Consider the following 21,255-nt stretch of genomic DNA (forward strand, 5'->3'; position numbering starts at 1 on the left):
ATATATATTTAATATATATATATATTTAATTTGGGAAGAAAAATTAAACTTGGGTCTTAGAAATCTAATAAAAGCGGATTCAATAAGCATATCTATCATGTTTGTGATGAGTTGCTGCACAAACAAAAGCAAGTTAACCACCTTCAGTTTGCTTTATGTTGTGGTATAATCTCATTAAAGAAAAAAAAAAAAAGACAATATACTCACATCAAAGAAGTGTCCTTTCATGCTACACCGATGGCACTGTTTGTGCCAGTAAGCCCTCTCGCTGCACGAATTGTACAGGTGCCCGGGCAGACCACAGTTGTTGCAGTGCTTATTGGGACACTCGCTGGAAATGTGGCCATTTGTGCCACAAAGAAAGCACGGCGATACCTTCTGCAAACACACAAACGAATGCAACACGGTTAGCTCTACACCTTTTACCTGTGTAGAATCGGAATTTGTTGCTTTGCGCTGATAAAAACTGACCTTAGGATCCGGGCAGTTCTTGGAGAGATGTCCAGTCCTGTTGCAGTTTCTACAGTTTACGTTCTTCCCAGTATAGTATCTGTTTGATATCCGCTGCACTGCTAACCTCGGACCTTTGTCTTTGTTATAGATCTGAGCCTTAAAAAACATAGCAAAGTGTTTTATGAACATAAAGGCAAGACTCTTTGCCAGAGGCTGAAAATGACAGATAATGATAATGACAGGAAATTAATGATATTTTCATTTTGAATAATGTTTTCCAACTGATTGAGACAAATATTAGCTTTTTTTTACAATGCTGAAAAAAAGAAGACTACTCATTCACGGTAATCAAACAAAGTAGCACTTTTTCAATTTTTGTTAGAAATAGCATGTCATGGTTGTGGAACCAGAAGATTTTCATCAGGGTAGTGGGCTCAACTATTCCAGGTCTCTATTACACACATATAGAGGACTCGGCTCTGTGACAACCACTGCCACCAACTGCCTTGTTGAGGGTCTATGAGCATGTATGACCACACTAAGTGCAAAATATTTGTCTTAAATGATATTTGAAATTTATCTTTTGGGACAAAAATGATCAGTTCGTACTAAATGCATCTTAGCAGGCTCGAACAATGTTAACATTGCTTTGGAAAACCAAAGTATTGTAAACTGTAAATAAAGATGATAAACTGTCATCTGATTTTGATGCCTACCTCCTTGTCTTTCATTGAGACCAACCAACTATCTTCGTCTTCTCCTTCGTCTTCTTTGTCGTCTTTGTCTTCATCATCTGGCAGAAAGGAAAAAATGGATGGTTAAAAAAAAAAACGGTTTAAGTTTGCTGTTTATTTTAAGTTGTGATTAAAACAAGAGACTTGTCCTGTTATAAAATGTAATGCAAACCAACAAAACAGCTTGTGTTTATAAGATTAGTAAAGAGTATCAGTTACTTTAAAACAAATAAAAATATTAATGAATTCAAAACTTAATATATTTTTTTAAATAATAACAATAAAAAAAAGATATCAGAGATTGAAAGAAAAGGATATTTTTAACAGAAAAAAAAAAGAAAAACAGTTTGGAGGTATTTTAGTTTGACAGTACTGATTTTAATGTATGGACCACAAACAGGAGCTTTAATCTACAGAAATAAACATTTTTAACACTTATACGATACAAGTGAATAACCAACCTTATTAAGAACTCAAACCATGAGGAAAGAGTTTGTTTTTCTTCCAGACAACGACACACACACACACACACACACACACACACAAAGACTGAAACTGACACAGTGGCAGCCCAGCACATCTGTATGAGAGTGGCACTAACAGCACCCTGAGGGAGACCGCTGTATTCTCCTCAGGCCCACACAACTGTAACTGACATCCAGAAATCCTAACGTACGCACAAACACACACACGCAGAAATGCACAGACACGTGTACTCAGCATAAATTATGTGCTGATAGCAATGACACACACTTTCATGCTCTCACACACAGACACACCCACACATCGACCCCTGCGATTAGCTGGTTGACAGTCTTTAGCCTTTGGACAAACATACAGACTTGAGCCATAATCAAATATTACACTCTCCTTTCCACCTCTCTCTTTCTTTCTTTTACTCTCTATCCAACCCCCTTATCACTATTCAGCTCAGCCCTCCTTCCTTTGCTTTTGCTTTCCCTGCTTGTTTTCTAACCCCCCCACCCCCCACATCCCACCCTCCTCTTCCCCGGGTGAGCGACTGCAGAGGGAGGTTATCACCTCTCTTCCCTGTCAAACAAATTAAAATGGCTGCTGTTTGGATTGGGCTCCTTTCTACCACGACCTTCACCTCCAAAAACACACACACACATTTACAATTACAAATGCTAGCAATCCAGTATTGTCACCACACAGGTAGCTGGTGCTTCAAATTTTGAGGTTGATCCACTGTGGGAGGACAAAAAAAAAAAATCTGTCTAAATGCTGATTAATTAAACCCAAACAGTAAACAGCAGCACAACGTCTTATCTCTGAGAGGAACCAAAACTATAACAGCAAATTTATGACAAGCTTTTTTCAAGAGAAAATCATCTTGCAAAACTTTTCACAAATGTAGAAATTAGTTTATTAAAACAACATCAGAATCCAATAGTCATTTTTTTCCTGTTTGGCTTCTTGCATAATCCCTAAGCTGAGAGACAAGATCCTACTCCTCAGTAACAGTACCGGACGCCAAATGTTAGAACTGACCTCGCAACCATGATAAGGTGGGGATGTTAAAGGATGGCATGATGGCAAAGTATTTGTTCATAAATCAATCAGTTGGTTTCTATTATAGGCTATGTATGAATTGACTTGAAATGATGTGCATATAAAGTGCCCTGTGACAACGCTATTGTGAAGTGGCGCTATACAAGTAAAGTTGAATTTTATTGAATTGAATAATTTGCACTCATTGCAACCCTCCCTGTCCTTTAAACCCATATAACAATTTAGCCACTTTCCAGTGTCCTGAATATTCTTGGCAGCTGTGATAAACCCAATAATAATGGCAGTTATTAATATTTCCATACATTTGGAATTTTGGTTCTGCCCCTTAAAATACATAATATGGGTTGACTCAAGACCTCCACAACTTTAACCCTAAATGCTTCCACTAATATTTCCTATATAATATTAGGTATGGGAGAAATAATAGAATTTTAGATGCATTGAGATGAGGATGTAGAAGATCATGAATTCATTTTAAAAAATTTGAAAATAAATCAATATGTTCACTGATGGGGTAAAACAACCAGATGGAAAAAGAGGCACTTAGAAACTTGGAATTGACACATCCTGACAGTTTATAGCAGCTCTGGTTCTCGAGGGCCACAATCCTACAGGTTTTCCATGTATCCCCACTCCAACTTCAGAACTTCACAGGTTGTTAGATCCATTTATTGGAAGAGATGGGATACATCGAAAACCTACAGGACAGCAGCCCTCAAGGACCAACTGCGGACACCTCTGGTTTATAGTGTCCATCAAGAAGGCTGAGACAGAAAAATCCAACTGGCATCTATGCATCAAAAGCTAGAATATGGTGGCACTTTGGCTTCTATGAAGTCCAAATAAACTACATTGTTAACATGACAAATGTGAGAAACGAAATACAGATATTCAACCAGGCAAGTAGTAGTTGCTGCCATCCAAAGGGCAAACGAACAAGCCATGTCACAGCTTCAACTTTGTCTTAGAAACAGGCTCTTGCACTAAGTTGCATATTCTACAACTGAGATTCAATAATCCATCTCAGAGATATGTTACTGACAGTGAGAAGTCATTTAATCGCTTAAGGAATCAGGTTGGATCAGATGTAATGTGATGCATCCAATACTGCTACAGACTTCTTTACCTTTGTTATTGTTTCATTAACTCAACAAATTGGAAGGACGTTAATTGATTATTAAAAATGATTTGCTTGTGCAGCACTAGCAGCTGACATGGAATGGGGAAATAACAAAATTCCCACAAAGATGAGGAAAAATAACAGCAAAATGCATCAATAATCATTTTATTACCCCATTACAGACATGTGAATCATTATCAAATCAAATTGTGCAACTTCCAAGAGATTTCCACCTGAAACATACACTGCAGAAAAACTCCCACTAGCATAATTTGCCATTTTGCCAGCAATTGTTAATTGACAATTGTCAGTGAGCTAAAAATGATCCATGAGTGACGGTCGGATGGCAAAATATGGAGAAAAAAATAAGACCTAACAGGATGGAAATGGCTGATATCCATCTTAAACAGTGTTTAGATAAGAGTTTCCTCCACTGAGCTAAATGAAGTTAAATGAGGAGCTCACATTCAGAAGAGAAGTGCAGTGCAAGCTAACTTAAAGTATACCAGCTCCAACAAAACATTGGCATTTAAAATCTTCTTTTAGAATATCAGAGTAAGCTACACCATAACTAGTTTATGTCAGCATAGCTGCCAGCTATAAGATGAACCAATTAAAATTCAACTTGCCACAAATCTCTGCTTTTTTTCCCATCATAACAACTAAAGTATTATTTCATTAAGTCATTTTATTTCCACACTTAGAATAAGTTCTTAAGGTGTTCTTAAGAGACTTCTGGTAAATCATACAAGGTACGGTAGGAGATCCTGGAAAATGCTTCATTTTGAAAATACACAACTAAAAAGTCCAAACCCTTTTCTTCAGACTTCCCCACAAAGCCCTGCCTCCAAAACACTGAAACAAGCAGTGCTTGATCCCGATGGGTTGAGGGACCAATGGAAGTTGACCATCATATACATGTCACCATTCAATCCTTTACAATGGGCTGGTTAAAACGATTGGATGGTGTTTCTTAAGTTCTGTCCGTTTCACAGGTGACAAAAATGTTTTATTTTTGTGTTACAGCATTGAAATAATTGGCCACAATCTGGGTGTGAAGGGGATTTTAAGCAGCATAGTAAAATATGCTAGTAGAAAACATTTTTTATCCTACCTTCAAGAGCTATTTATAAAAGAGCTCATTAAAAAATTAATTAAAAAAATAAATAAATAAGTAAAAAATAAAATAAATAAATAAACCGCATAATTTTTAAAATGTGCAGTAAACATGTGCTGAAACTATTTATGTCTTTTGTAATATGGTCACTTTTTAATATTATGAAGAGCTTTATATATATATATATATATATATATATATATATATATATATATATATATATATATACAATTTTTCTATGTATATATGTATTATGAAGCTATTGAAATTGATGCACTCTTTAAAAATAATTAAAAGCTGCAGATGTTTGTGTTTGCATTCCGTTTATTTTTCAACATTATAAAATACAAATCAGTTCCAGCTGTTTTGATATTTATATTATTCTCTTGTTTATTGGCAATACCACACTTTTTGTTAATACAGACATACAGGATAGTGCTTTTAAGTTTTTGTTATCTTTGTATTGCAAGATGCTGAATAGATATTGGCTGACTTATTTGGAGAAAAGGGGATTTGTTACACATTGCTTTATTTACATAAATTATGTCTGATTTTGCAGTTTGGAAGCAAACCTACTGCAAATCTGAAATCACAAAGCCTAGCCTCCATATGTCAGATTCTCCATATTGTTTAATTTATGCATATTGTAGTTTAATCAGTTTAATCATGGTGACATATTTGTACAGGTTTTTTTTTTTCCTTGAATACTTTGAATATTTCTTGGCTTCTACAGAGCATTCAGCCACTCCCTTGCTTTAAGTCTGCTGTCACATTTTAATTTGCACATATTATCAAATGCTATAATGACATTAACTCATAACTCGTGAATTTACCTTCATTATAAAAAACATCTATAAAGTGTAAGTCATGGGATTCCAATATTCAGCTGTCCATACCTAGTGGGACAACTTTTACATATTCCATTTCATTATATAAAACATTACATTTGCTGGACTGTTTCCTGTTTTCCACTATTGTAATTTGTAGAGTTTAAACCTAAGTGATGCGTTCATGTTTCCTGCGTAACATTGGATCAAGCTCTGTGCATCACAGCTTCAGGGTACCAGCACACCAATAGGAATTTGCATGTGTCTCTTTCTCTTACTGTCACACTAAAGTAAGATATTTAAAGTGTAGTTAGTTATGGTTAGTTTTGTATAGACAAGAGAACAGGATGGGGGGCCTCCCAACACTGCTCTGCTGGAAGCAGACTGGGGGCCCTCTGTGGGACACGTGTATGTGTCTTTGCACGCTTAGCTGGTGTTACACAACAACCAATACCCAGCCAATGGGCAGTTTGAAAAAAAGGCAGGGGTGAAAGGTGTGTGAGAGCATCTATGTGTGTGTGTGTGTGTGTGTGTGTGTATGTGTGTGAATACGAGTAGGCGTTAGTGACTCAACGAAAGTCATTCCCAAAGCGTCTCCCAGGGGGACTCCCCAAATAAAGAGCAGGAAGCTTTCCCTTAATCTAAGGGCCAACCCCCCCCCCCCCCATCTTACCGAACCAACACACACACGGATAAGGGGTGAAGCTCTTTGTCACGGCCGAGGAATCAAACACATGGGTGGGGGTGGAGGAAAGGAAAGGAGTAGAGGATGGGTGGGGGTCTGTTTTCTGTACACATGGTAAAAATATGCTAATAGACCTTGAGGCCCTGTTTAAAACCAAACCATCAGCCTCGTTCCATCGTGGGCCGGCAGATCTGAAGGAGTCTGGAGCTCAAAAAGCAGATGGCGGCAGCTTCACCGAGCAGCTGAACATGCTCACGAGAGGCATTCACCAAAGCTGACTGCAGATTTCAATTTCGATAGATCTAACGGAGGCGCCGTACTTACATCCAACTTAGAGGTCTAACCCCGAAGAACGGAGTAATCTGTGTTATGTCCAGGCAGGAACAGAGAGACCGCTGCCAGTGTGTCAAACTGTGTCATCTGTTAGAAATCGCCCAAAGTTTCTTACTAAAACATCTCATTCACGGTACATTCTAATGTGGTTCCAGTAATATTGATTCTGTGGGACAACTCTTACATTATCTCATCACTCCATTGTCAGGGGTAATGCAACACAACGCCATGGAAGACAGGGATATGGAGAAACAGAGGGAGGGACTGATCGGGGAGACAAGGCGACAGATGCTACCTGTCTGTCTCAAAGGTACCCTGATTACTCGAAGATGGGAAGACGAGGGGAGGAGGATGCGTGCCTGTTCATCAGAGCCGGCAGAACAAAACAAAACAGAAGAATTGAGCATGTGCAAGCATGGGTGTGTGTGTGTGTGTGTGTGTGTGTGTGTGTGTGTGTGTGTGTGTGTGTGTGTGTGTGTGTGTGTGAATCCACTGAATCTGTCCCTTCCACCAGCGAGAGCAGAACGGAAGTGTACGTGTGGTTAATGAACCATGAACACCCAGCTCTCCTGGGGTGACACCCGCACACACACATACACACACACATACAAATAGGATGAGGTTCAGACAGGATGGTTTAAGTCTGATAGACCAAGGGCAAGATGGAAAACGTCACTGACACACAGACTTCCATGAACGTACCTCTCTCCTCACACTCACCTACGACTCTAGCCAGTTTTAATTAGTTTTGTAAAAACTGTGTGTGTTTGTGTGTGTGCCATCCAGGAGCGTTTCACTTCTCCAGCCAAACATCAGATTTAAACCGGCCCGCCTCACCCAATCTCTCTTTCCAATATCCTGACACTTAAACAGGCATGCCGAGCTAGCCCGCCCATTGTACAAGCTGTTGGACCATTAATACACTGACCAGCCTGTGCACGCGCATCCATACACATACACAGAGCAAAAGAAAGAGGGGTCTTCCCTCCCAAACAGAAGCTATGTTTGATACTGAAGCGACAGGGCTGGATTAGCAGCACTATACATGACAATAGTGAGGGTGGGTGGGAGTGTGCAGGCTGTGTGTGTGTGTGTGTGTGTGTGTTTCTCTGGAAAGAAAAAAAAAAGGGGGGGGGGGGATACGGAAAACATTTCCTTTGTGACATCCCCCTTGCCTTCGAGCTTTAACCTCTGACAGATTAAACACACCAAAAGAGTGTAAAACACAAGAGAGAAGGAGATCAAGCTAAATGAGTAAGAACAATGAGAGGACGAGAGAAGGAGCAGGAGGAGGTGGAAAACATTGCAACACAGCAAGTGACATCCTGGATGAGTACTGAGTAAGAACATCCAGATGAAAGTGTTTGAGTAAAGACTTGTGGATGACAGTGAGGAGGAAGAAGAGAAAAACAGAGAAGATGAAATTATAACATGTAGGAGATAAGATACTATTTGTATGTTTGCGTACATGTATTTCTGCAGATATTTGCCAAATAGTTAGGAGACCATGGCTGGACAGATCTATTCCAGATCAAAGTAGCAAGTTGGCCGTCCCTTTCTATGCCAATTTTCACAGATCTCTGTTTGATAAATCAGACTATCGATGGTAATATTTTGCAACTACTGCCATCATGTCAGTATTTGGATTTGGAGTGAGATAAACAGCTGGTGGCATCAGTTCTGAGAGACTCATTGAAACAGAGCTGAATTTTGTTTCATGCAAGCTTTTCCTGCTATTACAAAATGTCTGATGTCATTTAAAAGATGGAAAATAAAGCTTTAAGCTACAAAAATCTGAAAAAAAGATACAGCAAGAATGTGTTTATTTTAAACAGTTTCTGGGTTTGGGAGACACTTATAACTTTTTCAAGGAAAAGTTTATAAGACTTAAGAGCAACAAAGATACTTTTCCAGTCACAATAAAAGTAATTAATTTGATTAACAAACAGGGTTTCCTGGAAGTAGGGAATAAAAAAAAAATAAAAAAAATTCTGGGCAAAAAAAAAAAAAAAAAGGTCGGAATTTACCTTTCTTTTTCATATAAACAATACAAACAAATTAGCAGTGGAATTTAACGTATCGGTGTCCTTTCGTTGACTTTATTGCGAGTTTCTGGTCAAGGCAGACAGCTGTGTGAGTTTGGATCTCCAAAAGGTGTTTTCTGCTTGTTAAACAGGAAATTTTTGTCCTTTTTTCAGAAATGGGGGACTGAATTGGAAACACTATCCATACTATTCAATCCATTTGGTTTCTTAGCTATGCAAACTCTTTTTATGAATTGGCTTATAAACCAGTTATAAATTGGACTAATGTGGATCATGTGATGGATTTGGTTGAAGTGAACTAAAAACAATAATATGTATAATATGGATTAATAATATGAAAAGAGAGCAGAGGTGGGCAACTCTGGTCCACAAGTCGCAGCCCTGCAGATGTTAGGCGTTTCCATGCTGCAACACAACTGATTTAAATCAATGGTTAATTAGCAAACTTGTGCAGAGTTTGATGTCAAGCTTTGTACAAATCTGCTAATAAAGTCTGATGTGTGTCAGGTGTGTTGCAGCAGAGAAACTCCTAACATTTGAAGGACTGTGGCCTGAGTTGCCCACCCCTGATATAGAGCTTTCCAAGACACCCAAAGTGATTAATAGTGACCCCATTATTCATCCACACCACTTTCATACCTAGTGATGGTAAGGTACAGGTGTTGCCACAGCTAACCTGGGGCGGACTGATGGAAAATGGGGAGACCAGTAGCTTCTCCGGCCACCATCAAACATTCATACACATTCTCACACTGGTAATGGACTATTATTGGAATGATGTTTGTAAAGCTTCTTTGAGATTAATTTGTTGTGAATTGGTGTTGTACTACGGAAGCGTAGAGCTGTCATCCTCATAAAAAAAAAGCTTGGGCCTTATTACGTTATAACGTGATAGTTTATTGTAAAAACGTGAACCGTATCACGTTATAACGTGATAGTTTATTGTAAAAAAAACTATTGGACTCATTTCCTTCTGTAGAGACCCATGCCTTTTAAAACTGTCCTTAAATAACGCATATTTATTACAATGTGATCCAAAGTGTTCCAAAGCACCATAATTTCACAATGGCTCAACCCAAGTATGAAGAAAAACTCTATCAAGTCCTGTAAATGAGCCATTTGTGATCTCCTATCAACCCCACACACAATTTCCTCATTTAAAGTCAAAAAGTTCACGTTGTCAGATACATGATATGTTTCACGTTTTTACAATAAACTTATCACGTTATAACGTGATAGTTTCACGTTTTTACAATAAACTTATCACGTTATAACGTGATAGTTTCACATTTTTACAATAAACTATCACGTTATAATGTGATACGTTTCACGTTTTTACAATAAACTTATCACGTTATAACGTGATAGTTTCACATTTTTACAATAAACTATCATGTTATAATGTGATACGTTTCACGTTTTTACAATAAAATTATCACGTTATAATGTAATAAGGCCCAAACTTTTTTTTTTTATGAGGATGACAGCTCTACGTTTCCGTATTGTACAAATCAAGCTGGATTGAACTGAACTGATTTTGTTACAGATTTTATATTAAAAAAAAAAAAAAAAAAAAATCAAATGGGATTTACGGTATTTATGGTTGGGTGTGCTATTTTTTGTGTTTCCATTATGAAACCACCCTATAAAACCAAACCAACCCCACTTTTCCTGGGCCCCTAATTGTAATATACATTTAGTCAAGGACATTACCTGTCAAAGAAAATCCAGTAAAGTAAAAGTGTTTTTCTGTTGCCATTAAACTGAAACCATAACATGACTCATGCCTAGTTGTTTTAGGGGCTAACCCAGCTGAGTTTGACTAATGCAGCTAAATTTACAAACCAAATTAAAAACCATTTGTTCAAGCCAAACATAGTATATTAACTGCTCCACTTCTTTCCGTGTCTGCTAAGGACTGCCCACTTAAATTAGTTTACATGGTACATGGAGAAGATGCATGGATAAGTGTTGAATAAAAAAACTCCCTTAAGTAGATAACATGTCCCTTATTGACTGATCTTTATGTGGTGTAAAAAGCTGGAATGCTTATATGTCAAAACATATTAGCGGTGTCATGCCACTGAGTAAAAAAGCAAGACAATGAGGATAGAAAAGGTTTAAACATGAACACATAAATAAAATAACCTATTTGTCCAAGGTGTCACATACATATGGGAAAGTATCCCAAAACTTGTATGTAGTATCATAAGAAGCACATAAACCAAAATATGTTTATCATATTTTTACTGGAGATCAGCCAAGTAATAAAAAGTAAAACATCTGAATATATCTAAACTTGGATCAGGATTGGTCCAAAATTTCACACAACATCTGTTAGGGCATTCATTTTCCTCTGCTACAAGATGTCAGAAAAAAGCCTTAATTGCTCCACCAAGGACACGTCGCCAAGCTGATCCTTCATGTAGCGCTATGTCTCTACCTCATCTGTCCTTATAAAGATGTTTAAGCAGAGAACCAAAAACCTTTATGATACTTAATCTTACATTATTACCTCAAACATTTCACTTATGGTGACACAAAAAATGAAGGTAGATGCCATCACTCAGATCCCTGTTGAGTCTGTTTAGTGAATGCCCAACATACGTCAGTGCAGTCCATCTACGATGTTCGTAGTTCCCCCATTCTGCCCCACCATGACATGTAGAGTGCTCTCCCCCTGTGCCACCTCCTCCCTTCCTCATCACCCCTTTCCACACCATGTTGGCAGCCAGGACAGGGCAGGTGGCCAAACCTGTCAGTCAAAGCACCGTCGTCACGCGGCAACACCACAGACACCAATTACCACACAGCAGGGGTGCGGCCTGGCAACCGCATGGCAACCACATGGTCCAATCAGGGTACACAACAACAGGGACCAAAGAATGCCAAGAAAAGTAAATGAAGTGGTGTGGGTGTGTGCTTGTATGTGTGTGCGTGTGGGTGTGCACGCGTGTGCACAGAGGCATGGTCAAGTTATTCCAAGCTGAACCAGTAAATATCTCAGAGTTTTACAGAAGACATGGAGTCACTTAGTGTTTGAAAAAGTAATCTGATTTCTTTTTAGTGCAGATTTTTAGTTCAAAACAATAAATTATACTTTCATTAATTTGCTGATAATCTGGGTAGTTCTAGCTAACCCATTCAGGCCTGATGCGCCACCATGCATGCTTTTACCATTTCTGCCTGATACAGCGTGGGTCTCACACCTACATTTTCAAAATACACCAGTGTTTTACAAGTGATAAATAAACAGTGATAAATATGAAGACAAAGGCATTACTTCTATTTGAAAAATATTTACTATTGACACCTTAAAATGGGATTTATTTCATATTTCAACTTTCTTTAAGAGGCTAAGAAATAAAAGGATTTTTGGAAAGTTATTTTTTTCTTTAAAAAAACCCCCACAGACTTCAGGATTATTGTAGAAAGCATGAAGTCTGAAACAAATGCTTTGCTTTGACAAACAGTTCTGTTGGTCCTTTTATAGGTCAAGAAAAGGCTGAACTAAAACATTTTGCGTTATCCTAAATATGATCAGATGGCTTATTCAATATTAAATACTTTAAAAGGATCTCAAAAGATATTTTCTTTTTTTTTCTTTTTCTTTTTTTTTAAAGTGATGGAGTGTTGCATGATGACGTTTACAGTAAAGCCTACAATGGAATCGAACCTGAGCCAACGCATCAAAGATTCGGCCCTTGAGCATATAATGAATGTGCCACCAGGCGAGCACACTCTAATTTTGGAAGCTGTGAATGTAGAAGTCATGACAACAGATGCAGTAAAACCCTACAGAGCACAACACTGCAGAGATTAGCAAACCTGATCAAATATCCTAAGCTTAATTAATATGTACTGAAATTACCAGCCTACTCTAAAATAAGTTCGTTTTTAAACTAGATGCTCACACCATGCATTTGAGAAATGAATCTATATTTTTCAGATGTTTTTTAAATAAAAGATAAAACCATCATTCATTCCATTTAAGCATTTTATATTAACGTAGAATGTAGCAAAGATGGCTGCATCAGTGGCAATATAAAGTATATTTTCCTTAAAAAAAAAAAAAAAAAAAAAAAAAAAAAAAAAGAGTATTTGTAAAGGACAGTGTGAGATTCAACTTCACTATGTAACACAGCAACACATCATCAACAAGTGTTTGTATTTTATCGGTAAAGTCATACTTGTTTGCGCAGATGCAAAATGTCTCCAATAAAACTGACCAAATTATTCATGGAGCCCCTTTTGTCTTTTGCAGCGAAGCACACAAACACATCAAGCACACACCGTCTGTGAGGGGCAAATATATTTTAATAAAACCACTGAGTTGCAACCTCAATTTCATTTTGATGAATTTCCTCCTGCGGGAGTGAGCCAGGCAGAGGGCGGAGGGCAGAAAGGCGGGAGAGGGAAGCTGGGTGATGGGGGCTGGGAGGCAGATAGAATTTTCATGATTGTTATTTTTTGTTATTATACAGAAGGGGGGTGTGGGAGGGTAGATAAACGGTGCTGGTTAATCTGTACCATTTTGCAGAGCGCTCCATTATCGGGCAGGTTGGGCACGTCGAGGGGGTTATTTTTCTGAGGGATCTTTGGCCCCGGTAATTAAGCTCCATTCACCAGGCCCTGTTTCCCAAATTAAAAATTTGTCATTAAGTGGAATTTACCATAATGCCTTTTTATCTGCTGGCGTTTCAGCATGTGTGCATGCATCCGTGTGTGTGTGTGTGTGTGTGTGTGTGTGTGTGTGTGTGTGTGTGTGTGTGTGTGTGTAAGAGAGAGCGAGAGCAGGATGGAGGTATAGGAGGGGCAATGGGAGAGGGCAACCAGTAAGGGTTTACACTGTGGTGACACGCACACACAAATGCACACAAACACATTCTCTCACACACACACACACACACACACTTCCAGGAGAAAGGGCAAATTGAAAAACTGAAATAATCCTGGACAGCAGCATGTTTGCGTGAACAAACACACACACACCCACTTACACAAAGCCACCCTTCAATCCTTCAAATCCACAGCCTTTGGGGTAATTAAATAATGGTGCTTTAAGTTTTAATTTAGATTTGCCTTTTCCTTCCTCTTCTTACTGTATGCTACACAACTCTCTCTCTCGTACACATACACATACACATACACACACACACACACACACACACACACACACACACACACACACACACACACCCAAAGACTGAGTCTTCATGTGTTTATAGACTTTATCCAGTGAGATAACCCTCCATGGGTAGGATACATTGGAGGGAGAAAAATGATTGAAGAGCCGAATCTCTGTCTCTATAGGCCTCATAAAACAATACAATTATTAGTCTTTAATTAGAGCAGTCTCTGTATGGGACAGGGGACTGACAAAGAATAATAGAGGATTAGAAGAGCAGCACCTAATATGGCCGTTTTGTCGCTTCAGTCGAATACAGTTTATAAATGCATCCATCATGTTCTTTCAGACTGGCACCCTGAAGTTTTAACTCATGGCAGATTGGCCAGAGGAGACAAACAAAACAATGTTACCTTTTTAAATCTGCAACTTTTTATAATTTAATCTATTTACCACTCATTTATTCTTGATTTCTTCTATTGCTTTGAGCCTTTAAATGATTGACTAGAAATAAATAAAGACACATTAAAGTATTGGGACACCATGTTGGTTTTGGTATTTAAGTTTCCAAAGACGACAACAAACTGCGATGATATGTGACCACTCTGCATGTTGCTCAAGATAGATTGCAGAGACCTGACTAATATCTATAAACTACAAAGGTAAAAAACAACTTAACAGGGAAAAAAGAAAAAGAAATTTAAATGTATCTGGAACTTTTGGGTTTAAATGTTCCAATGTTAGCAAAAGTGATTCTTCATCCTTCAACTTTCCTAAAAAGTCAATGACTAATCATCAGAGGTGGCAATTCCTGGTCCAGAAAGTGAAAATCCTGTCCGGCAGCTGTTCCGACCAGTCACCAAATGAGCTGAATTCAATGAGCAGAGTTTATTTGCCAGGTAAACAAGCCTGTTAGTGAAAACACCTGTTCTAAATGTACATGTAGATCCAAAAACTTGGCAGGACTTTTACTTTCTGGACCAGGAATTGCCACCTCTGCTGATCATGATAAAAAATGTAAAAAGTAACCACAATCAAACTGAACAATTTACACTAAGAGGTATCCATCTCCTTCCTGTCACAAATACGCGGATATTCCTCAGATTCTCATAGCAAGACTTAATATTTCCACATCTCTGGATGCCAGCAGAGAGACACTCATAAAGGCCCTAAATGAGCAGGAGGAGAGGAAGGTGCTGGGGGAAGAAGTGGAAGGGCAGAAGCAGGGTGAGACGAAACAGGGAGGAAGATAGTAAGAGGAGGGGAGTGGACAGATGGCAGAGGTCATGCCTGGTTGAAAGGGGGCAAGACATGAAGAGGTTATTCTAGGTGTGTGTAGAGCTGTGAGGTGCCCTCAGTTCCCTACATGCCGTGTAACTCCATCTCACACACCCAAAACAAACACACACATTAATCCTTTCCAATAGCTCCTTTTTTTATTTGTCAAATGGACTTTAGATCAATCTCAATGAATGTCTGAGACCTTTTCCCGTCGAACACCGGGCTTTGTTCTGTTGATTTCATACTGGCTAAAGATTGTATTCAGTGATGAACAAAATAATTGCGCCTTCCAGCATCTGACTGACAGATGAAACCTGGTTACGGTAAACTACAGATAGAGCTGAACAACAACAAGCTGTCAGAGTCTCCAAATGTGTGTGTCAACAGAGCTGGGAGGAACGGTGGAATAGGCTGAAGTGCAGAAGAGAGATAGGGGGTCTTATTTAGTGTCGTTTAATTTGCTCCCCCCACTTTCCATCCATCCCATGGTTTTTCTGACAGGTAATAAAAAGCAGAAGCTTTCATGACAAGCTTATTTGAATTTGGACTGAATAATAGAAGTGCAGGGTTTCCCCAACGCTCTGTCCAACCATGCAACTGACACTGCAGACGATGGGAGCCCCTCTGCTGCCGGTGTGGATTTTATGTGTGTGTGCGTGCATCTGCATGCCCATCACTGCATGGATGTGCATACACATACACACAAACACACACACAGGTGCTTGTGCTGTGGTAGTTAATGCAAAACTAATAATGAATTCCTGCAACTAGCCACCATGCCACTGCAATATGCTAATCTCCACATCTGTGGCCAACCTCTCCCCCTACATTCCCTCACCCTCCTCTTCCTTATTCCCTCTTCCTGCCTCTGCACCTCTCCAAGATCCCTTCATCCCACCTCCTCTTCTTGTTTTACCTCATCCACCGCTGCCTCCCTTCCTCCGCCCTCTCCTCTCCAGCTCTCGGAAGCTGCTGAAATCCCATTCCCCATGGGGCAGGCTAAATTGAATTGCCGTGTTTATATGAACAACAGGGCCGTTGCTTTAATATACCTTTGAGTTTATGCCTAATGCCTCCTTGCTAATACCACTGGAGCTTCAACCCTCCATCAACACACACTGCTTTTAAAGGAAGCCATAAAAAAAAGGAGAGACGGAACAAAGAGGAATGAGGATGGGATGAGATACTCTGGGACTGAGCTTGTGTTTCAAAACAAGAGGGAGATAGAAGAAGAAGAAGAAGCGAGACGCCTGTTAATACATCATAACAACCTATGTGCTTTATCACACCACTTTAAAAGATCTTCGAACAGCATCCCCACCAGAAACCTGCACATACTCCCACACATGTAAATCCATGACAATATATTCACACACTCTTCATCCCTCCAGTGTGAACAAAAAGAAAAGAAGAGACACAAAAAGGCAGGAAGATTCTTTTTTAGATTAGTCAGTAATGCTGAATAAATATCCGGAGTTTTGGTTGAGGGAATCAGTCATGCTCGTCGACTTGCAAACATCCTCCATTTTCTCTCAGTCTCCCCCCTTTTTTCTTCCTTTTCTTTCTCCTTCTTGTCCCCTTTCTCCTCTGGCCCTGTGTCAGCCTACAAAAGGCCCGCAATACAAAGGCAAGAAACAGGTCTGAGACACTCAACCCAATTACTATTGATCAGTCTGCACTCCAGAGGACAGAAATGCGCTCACCTGCACGCCCGCACGCACTCAAACACACACAAGCTAATCTGTGTTTTAGATATAACAAGTCCTGTAAGGGAAGGGGCTGCTATTTGTTCACAGCTGATTTTTCAACACGCTAACACAACCGATTATTAAAAATTGGGGAATAATTGTGGTCATCTAACTGGACAAAAGTCCAGCATATTATTCATCAAGGCAGGAATGGCAAAAAGCAGAACACTCAAAAACTGCTGTTCTTTTAAAATGAGAGATAAGATGATTTTGGGTAAAGACACTTATGCTATAGCTCAATAAGAGCAGCTTAGAAACTAAACCTTAGGAGTGTACTAGAGAGGAAAGGAAATACAAGTTGTGTAAAAAATGCTTTAGGGGTCAGATGCCACATGAAAAAAATGTAAAATATATACATAAAAAATCTGTAGGCTGTGAGATTATAACAGTAAAACTATGAAATTTAAACATAGTTTTATTATAAGTGTTTAATTATCTGGGTATAAGTTTACCCTTTCTGTGGTGGATTACTTGTACCTTTATGCAGTTTATTATTTAAAGCTTCCTTTTGTAATTGGAATATTCTATAGTTTAATCTGTTTTTGTAGACTGGGTCAATATTTTACAATAAAAAAAAAAAAAACTAGAATCCTTAACAGATTAAAAAAAAGAAAGAAAATTAGTCCAGTCATTTAAAAAATGCATCTAAATAAGAAAAAAAAAGGTGGTCAAATTGAACAGTAATAGTTAATCTTTAATCAAAACATTTATTCCATTTTTGTCACAGAAAATCAAAAGCTTGCCTTGGATCAATATTTAGTATAAATTCATATTTATTAGTTCAACCAGTGTGAAACAAATTAAGATGTGACTAAATTACTTTTGCATCTTTTTTTTTTTAAACTTCAACTTAATATTGAGTTAAAACTACAAGACACTGCGCCAACAGTCAAAAACATTTGGACATACAAGAGAAAAGCATTAGAACAAAAAGAAACAAAGACTTTGCAGTGGGCTGAGATGCTGCAAAGCCAAAATGCTGTTTTAAAGTTTGAAAAACTAAGCTAGCTAGAGCATGCATACACACACACACTTCCAAACACACAAAAGAAGTCTCGCATTAAGAGTGTGATGAACTCTGCATGTTGCCTGGAAGCCTGTGCAGAAATATCAATGACTAAACTCCCCAACGAGTCGGTAACTATCTCTTTCGCTCTGATTTTATCCCCAATAATTAAATTTTTTCTCCCAACGCTGACTTTGCCTTTATCGGGTGCTCGCCGCAAGAATCTCAGCATTTCATTTAACCATAATCCCCCGGATAAAGGGCGGCCTAGGTGTGCTAATGCACACGCAGGAACCAATGCACAAGCTAAGACTTAAACTTCACTCAGACACACAATGATATAAAACCAGTTGCACAGATGTGAAATGAGAGTTACTCATTCCAAAATTGAGAAAATAATCCCACACGGAGACACATTAAACCTCTATAAGAAGTCAGAAAATAGAGAAAACGAGGACACGGTGCCTTGTTGGGAAAAAAAAAAAAAGAAAAGTAAAATTCATCACAGATCCATGCTGGATCTGAAGAAGACAGTCTATGGTATCAATTCTGACCCTTCAAACCTGGCATAGCAACAGCCACGTAACCAAGGCCCGGTTTTGTTGTATGGAAGATGGTTTAGTGATGAGAGTAGAGGAACACAAAGAAGGATGGACAGAGGCAAGGGAGACGCTGAAGGGTCAAAGGAAGAAAGCTGCAGTGTGGGTACAGCTACACTCTGATGTTGAATCGCTGGCACAGTCTTTAACATGTATTTGTTTTAACAATCTGTGTCCAAATGTACACTTTTGATTGAATATTTGGTTACATCTTAGCATGTCAGAATGAGCACTGAAATCTCACTTCAGACTCATTGAATGACAGTTTTCAGAAAAATAGGACAATATCTCTGTATGTATACCCCCAGTATCAGAACCAGAAAGGCTTCACTGCCAGGTACTGTAATAAAAAATGTACAGTACAAGGGACATCTTAGGGTGTCCAGGGCAAAAACGGAGCAAAAACAAAAAGAAAAATGTGCAAACAAACAAAAGGCTATACACAAATATAAAATGCTTTAAATATGCACACAATAAAATAAAGACAAGTGAAAATAAAATCAGAAATGTATGTAAATGTAACTGTGCATGAAAATTTTGAAGAGTGGGATAAAAATGACCCAAAAAACCTGATAAATCTGACCAGCTCAACATTAAAGCTGGATGAGATAGCAAATGCCATCACAACAGTATTATCATATTGATCAGGCATGAGCATGATTAGTTAATGATGAGTTAGTTAATCATATCAATTAGGGAGGCACCGATCCACATTTTGGGAGTTTCGATCCGATACCGATATCTGAAACTTGAATATCTGTCGATACCAAATCTGTTTATGTGAACATTATTGTGACTATGGTTATTATTGCTGTTATAACTACGTAAGATTTTATTAGGTTGTAATAAATGGCCCATCCTTTCTGAAGTTACCTCACCAATACAAATATAACAACATTCCGGATCTAACAATTACAACAAGTTTTATTTTGTTTTGGCACATTTTACCTAAATACAACTATAAATGTGTGGTTTTGAAACAAAGATCAAGCTTTTAGTGTACAAAAAATGTCACATTTTAACATTCAATGCATTTATTTCTTTTAAAACATGTCCAAAGCTTGTCATCAAACACATATGCGCTAGTTTGACTAGTGTGGTATTGGTTGTGATATAGGTACACTTTTATCAATACCAAGTACGAGTACACGCGCTTGGTGTTGAGCTGATACCAATACTGGTATTGGTATTGGCGCATCCCTCATATCGATATAAAAAAGCATACTAATAATGACCAATAGAGTCATCATATCTTTTGTCATGAAACTTTGTTTTGAGTGTTGGATTGGTGCACCAAGTCACACTGACGTATATTTTCATGCTTTCTGCATGATCCCTGAACAATACCTGTTCAGGTGATAAAACAAAGTAGTTGTGTGTCCTGTTTTGGCATTCACTAACCAATGACAAAGTCTTCACAGTGCATTAATCTGTTCTTTATAATATCTGTTCCAACACAGTGTTGACTTTTTGGTCATTTACTCAGACTGTTAAGGAAGATAACACGACTTTAATTTCAGTCTCATTTCCACTTTTAACGCTTTCTTTGGTTATACTAATGCTCTCCTACATTTCTGTTCAGTTTTCCTTCCTTGATCTGTTATTGCACTGCCAACTAGCGGACTGGAGTGTGCTGAGGGACACACAGCTGGTTCTGTAGATGAACTGACAGAATGGTTTGTGCATGTCTCCAAGATCGACATAATAAATTTATTAGCAGTCCAATTTGAAATCGATCCACAATCCTATATGAACACATTTTGTTTCCACAAGTAAATAATCCAACAGAGAATTTAATCAATTAAGACTTGCTATTTGCTTCCAATGATGAGTGTTTAATTATTTATCACTTCCCACTAAACATCTAAATGTTGGCATTTAAGGAGCTGTTAAGTGGGAATGGGAGGCTAATGAATTAACACTTCACTAAAACAGGTGAGAAAGAAAGGTCAAAAAGCTCAGCTTACTCCACCATCGACATCCAGCAAACTACATAAAAAAACAGAGCTAAACTCGTAAGTCAATTAGTGACTTTTGTGATCTAGAAATCTCAGAAAGAAGAGAACAGGTAAATGGAAAGTAGGAATGGGCGATGGAAAGAAAGGAGGACAAGGGAAGTGCGAGATTGACTGAAATTATACTTAGTGCCAGCGAGGCAAGACCAGGCCCAGCTGGTCTCTGTTTGACGAGTGCCTTAATTAAGAGACATGGGGAGAAGCCTTGGAATGGCCACATACACACCCCACGAAGAGCCTCTGGAGAGAAAACTGCTAAACAGATACACTTGTGTGTGTCTGCGTGGTATACTGCCAAGAAACTCACTCTCACACACACACATACATGCATGCACGCACAACCATCCTCAGGGACCCTGTGAAAAACATTGGCTAGCTATTATTAGGCAACCCTTTGCATACCGAAGCAAATGTACAAACCCTAAATGTGTGTATTTGTGTGTTTGGGGTTCTCCCTCTTATCCTGTTGACTGTTAAACTGAACTTCTGACTCCAACACAGCTCTCGCCCTCTGCTACAGAGAGCGCTTATAGGGTGAAAAAAGGTGAGCCGAAAAATCAACGGAGGGTATGGAGTGGGGTTGGGGGGGCGGCTTGGATGGATATGAAGAGAGAAAAGGGGGTGATTTTGT

The 21,255-nt window shown here is 38.7% G+C and overlaps 1 protein-coding gene across 1 annotated transcript in view; it reads right to left on the reverse strand.

Moving 5' to 3' along the window:
- The window catches only part of zcchc7 (zinc finger, CCHC domain containing 7), a 47,667-nt gene that overhangs the window by 16,278 nt on the left and 10,134 nt on the right, over nt 1–21,255 (reverse strand). Inside the window, exons 3-5 of the mRNA XM_079263920.1 lie at nt 1,170–1,246; nt 472–609; nt 208–378 (exon numbers count right to left, since the gene is read on the reverse strand). Of these exons, the coding sequence (XP_079120046.1) occupies nt 208–378; nt 472–609; nt 1,170–1,246 (386 nt within the window). The remainder of the gene's footprint in view (nt 1–207; nt 379–471; nt 610–1,169; nt 1,247–21,255) is intronic.

Source organism: Telmatherina bonti, assembly GCF_933228915.1.
Source record: "Telmatherina bonti genome assembly, chromosome: 3".
In the NCBI taxonomy this organism is placed as follows: domain Eukaryota; kingdom Metazoa; phylum Chordata; class Actinopteri; order Atheriniformes; family Telmatherinidae; genus Telmatherina; species Telmatherina bonti.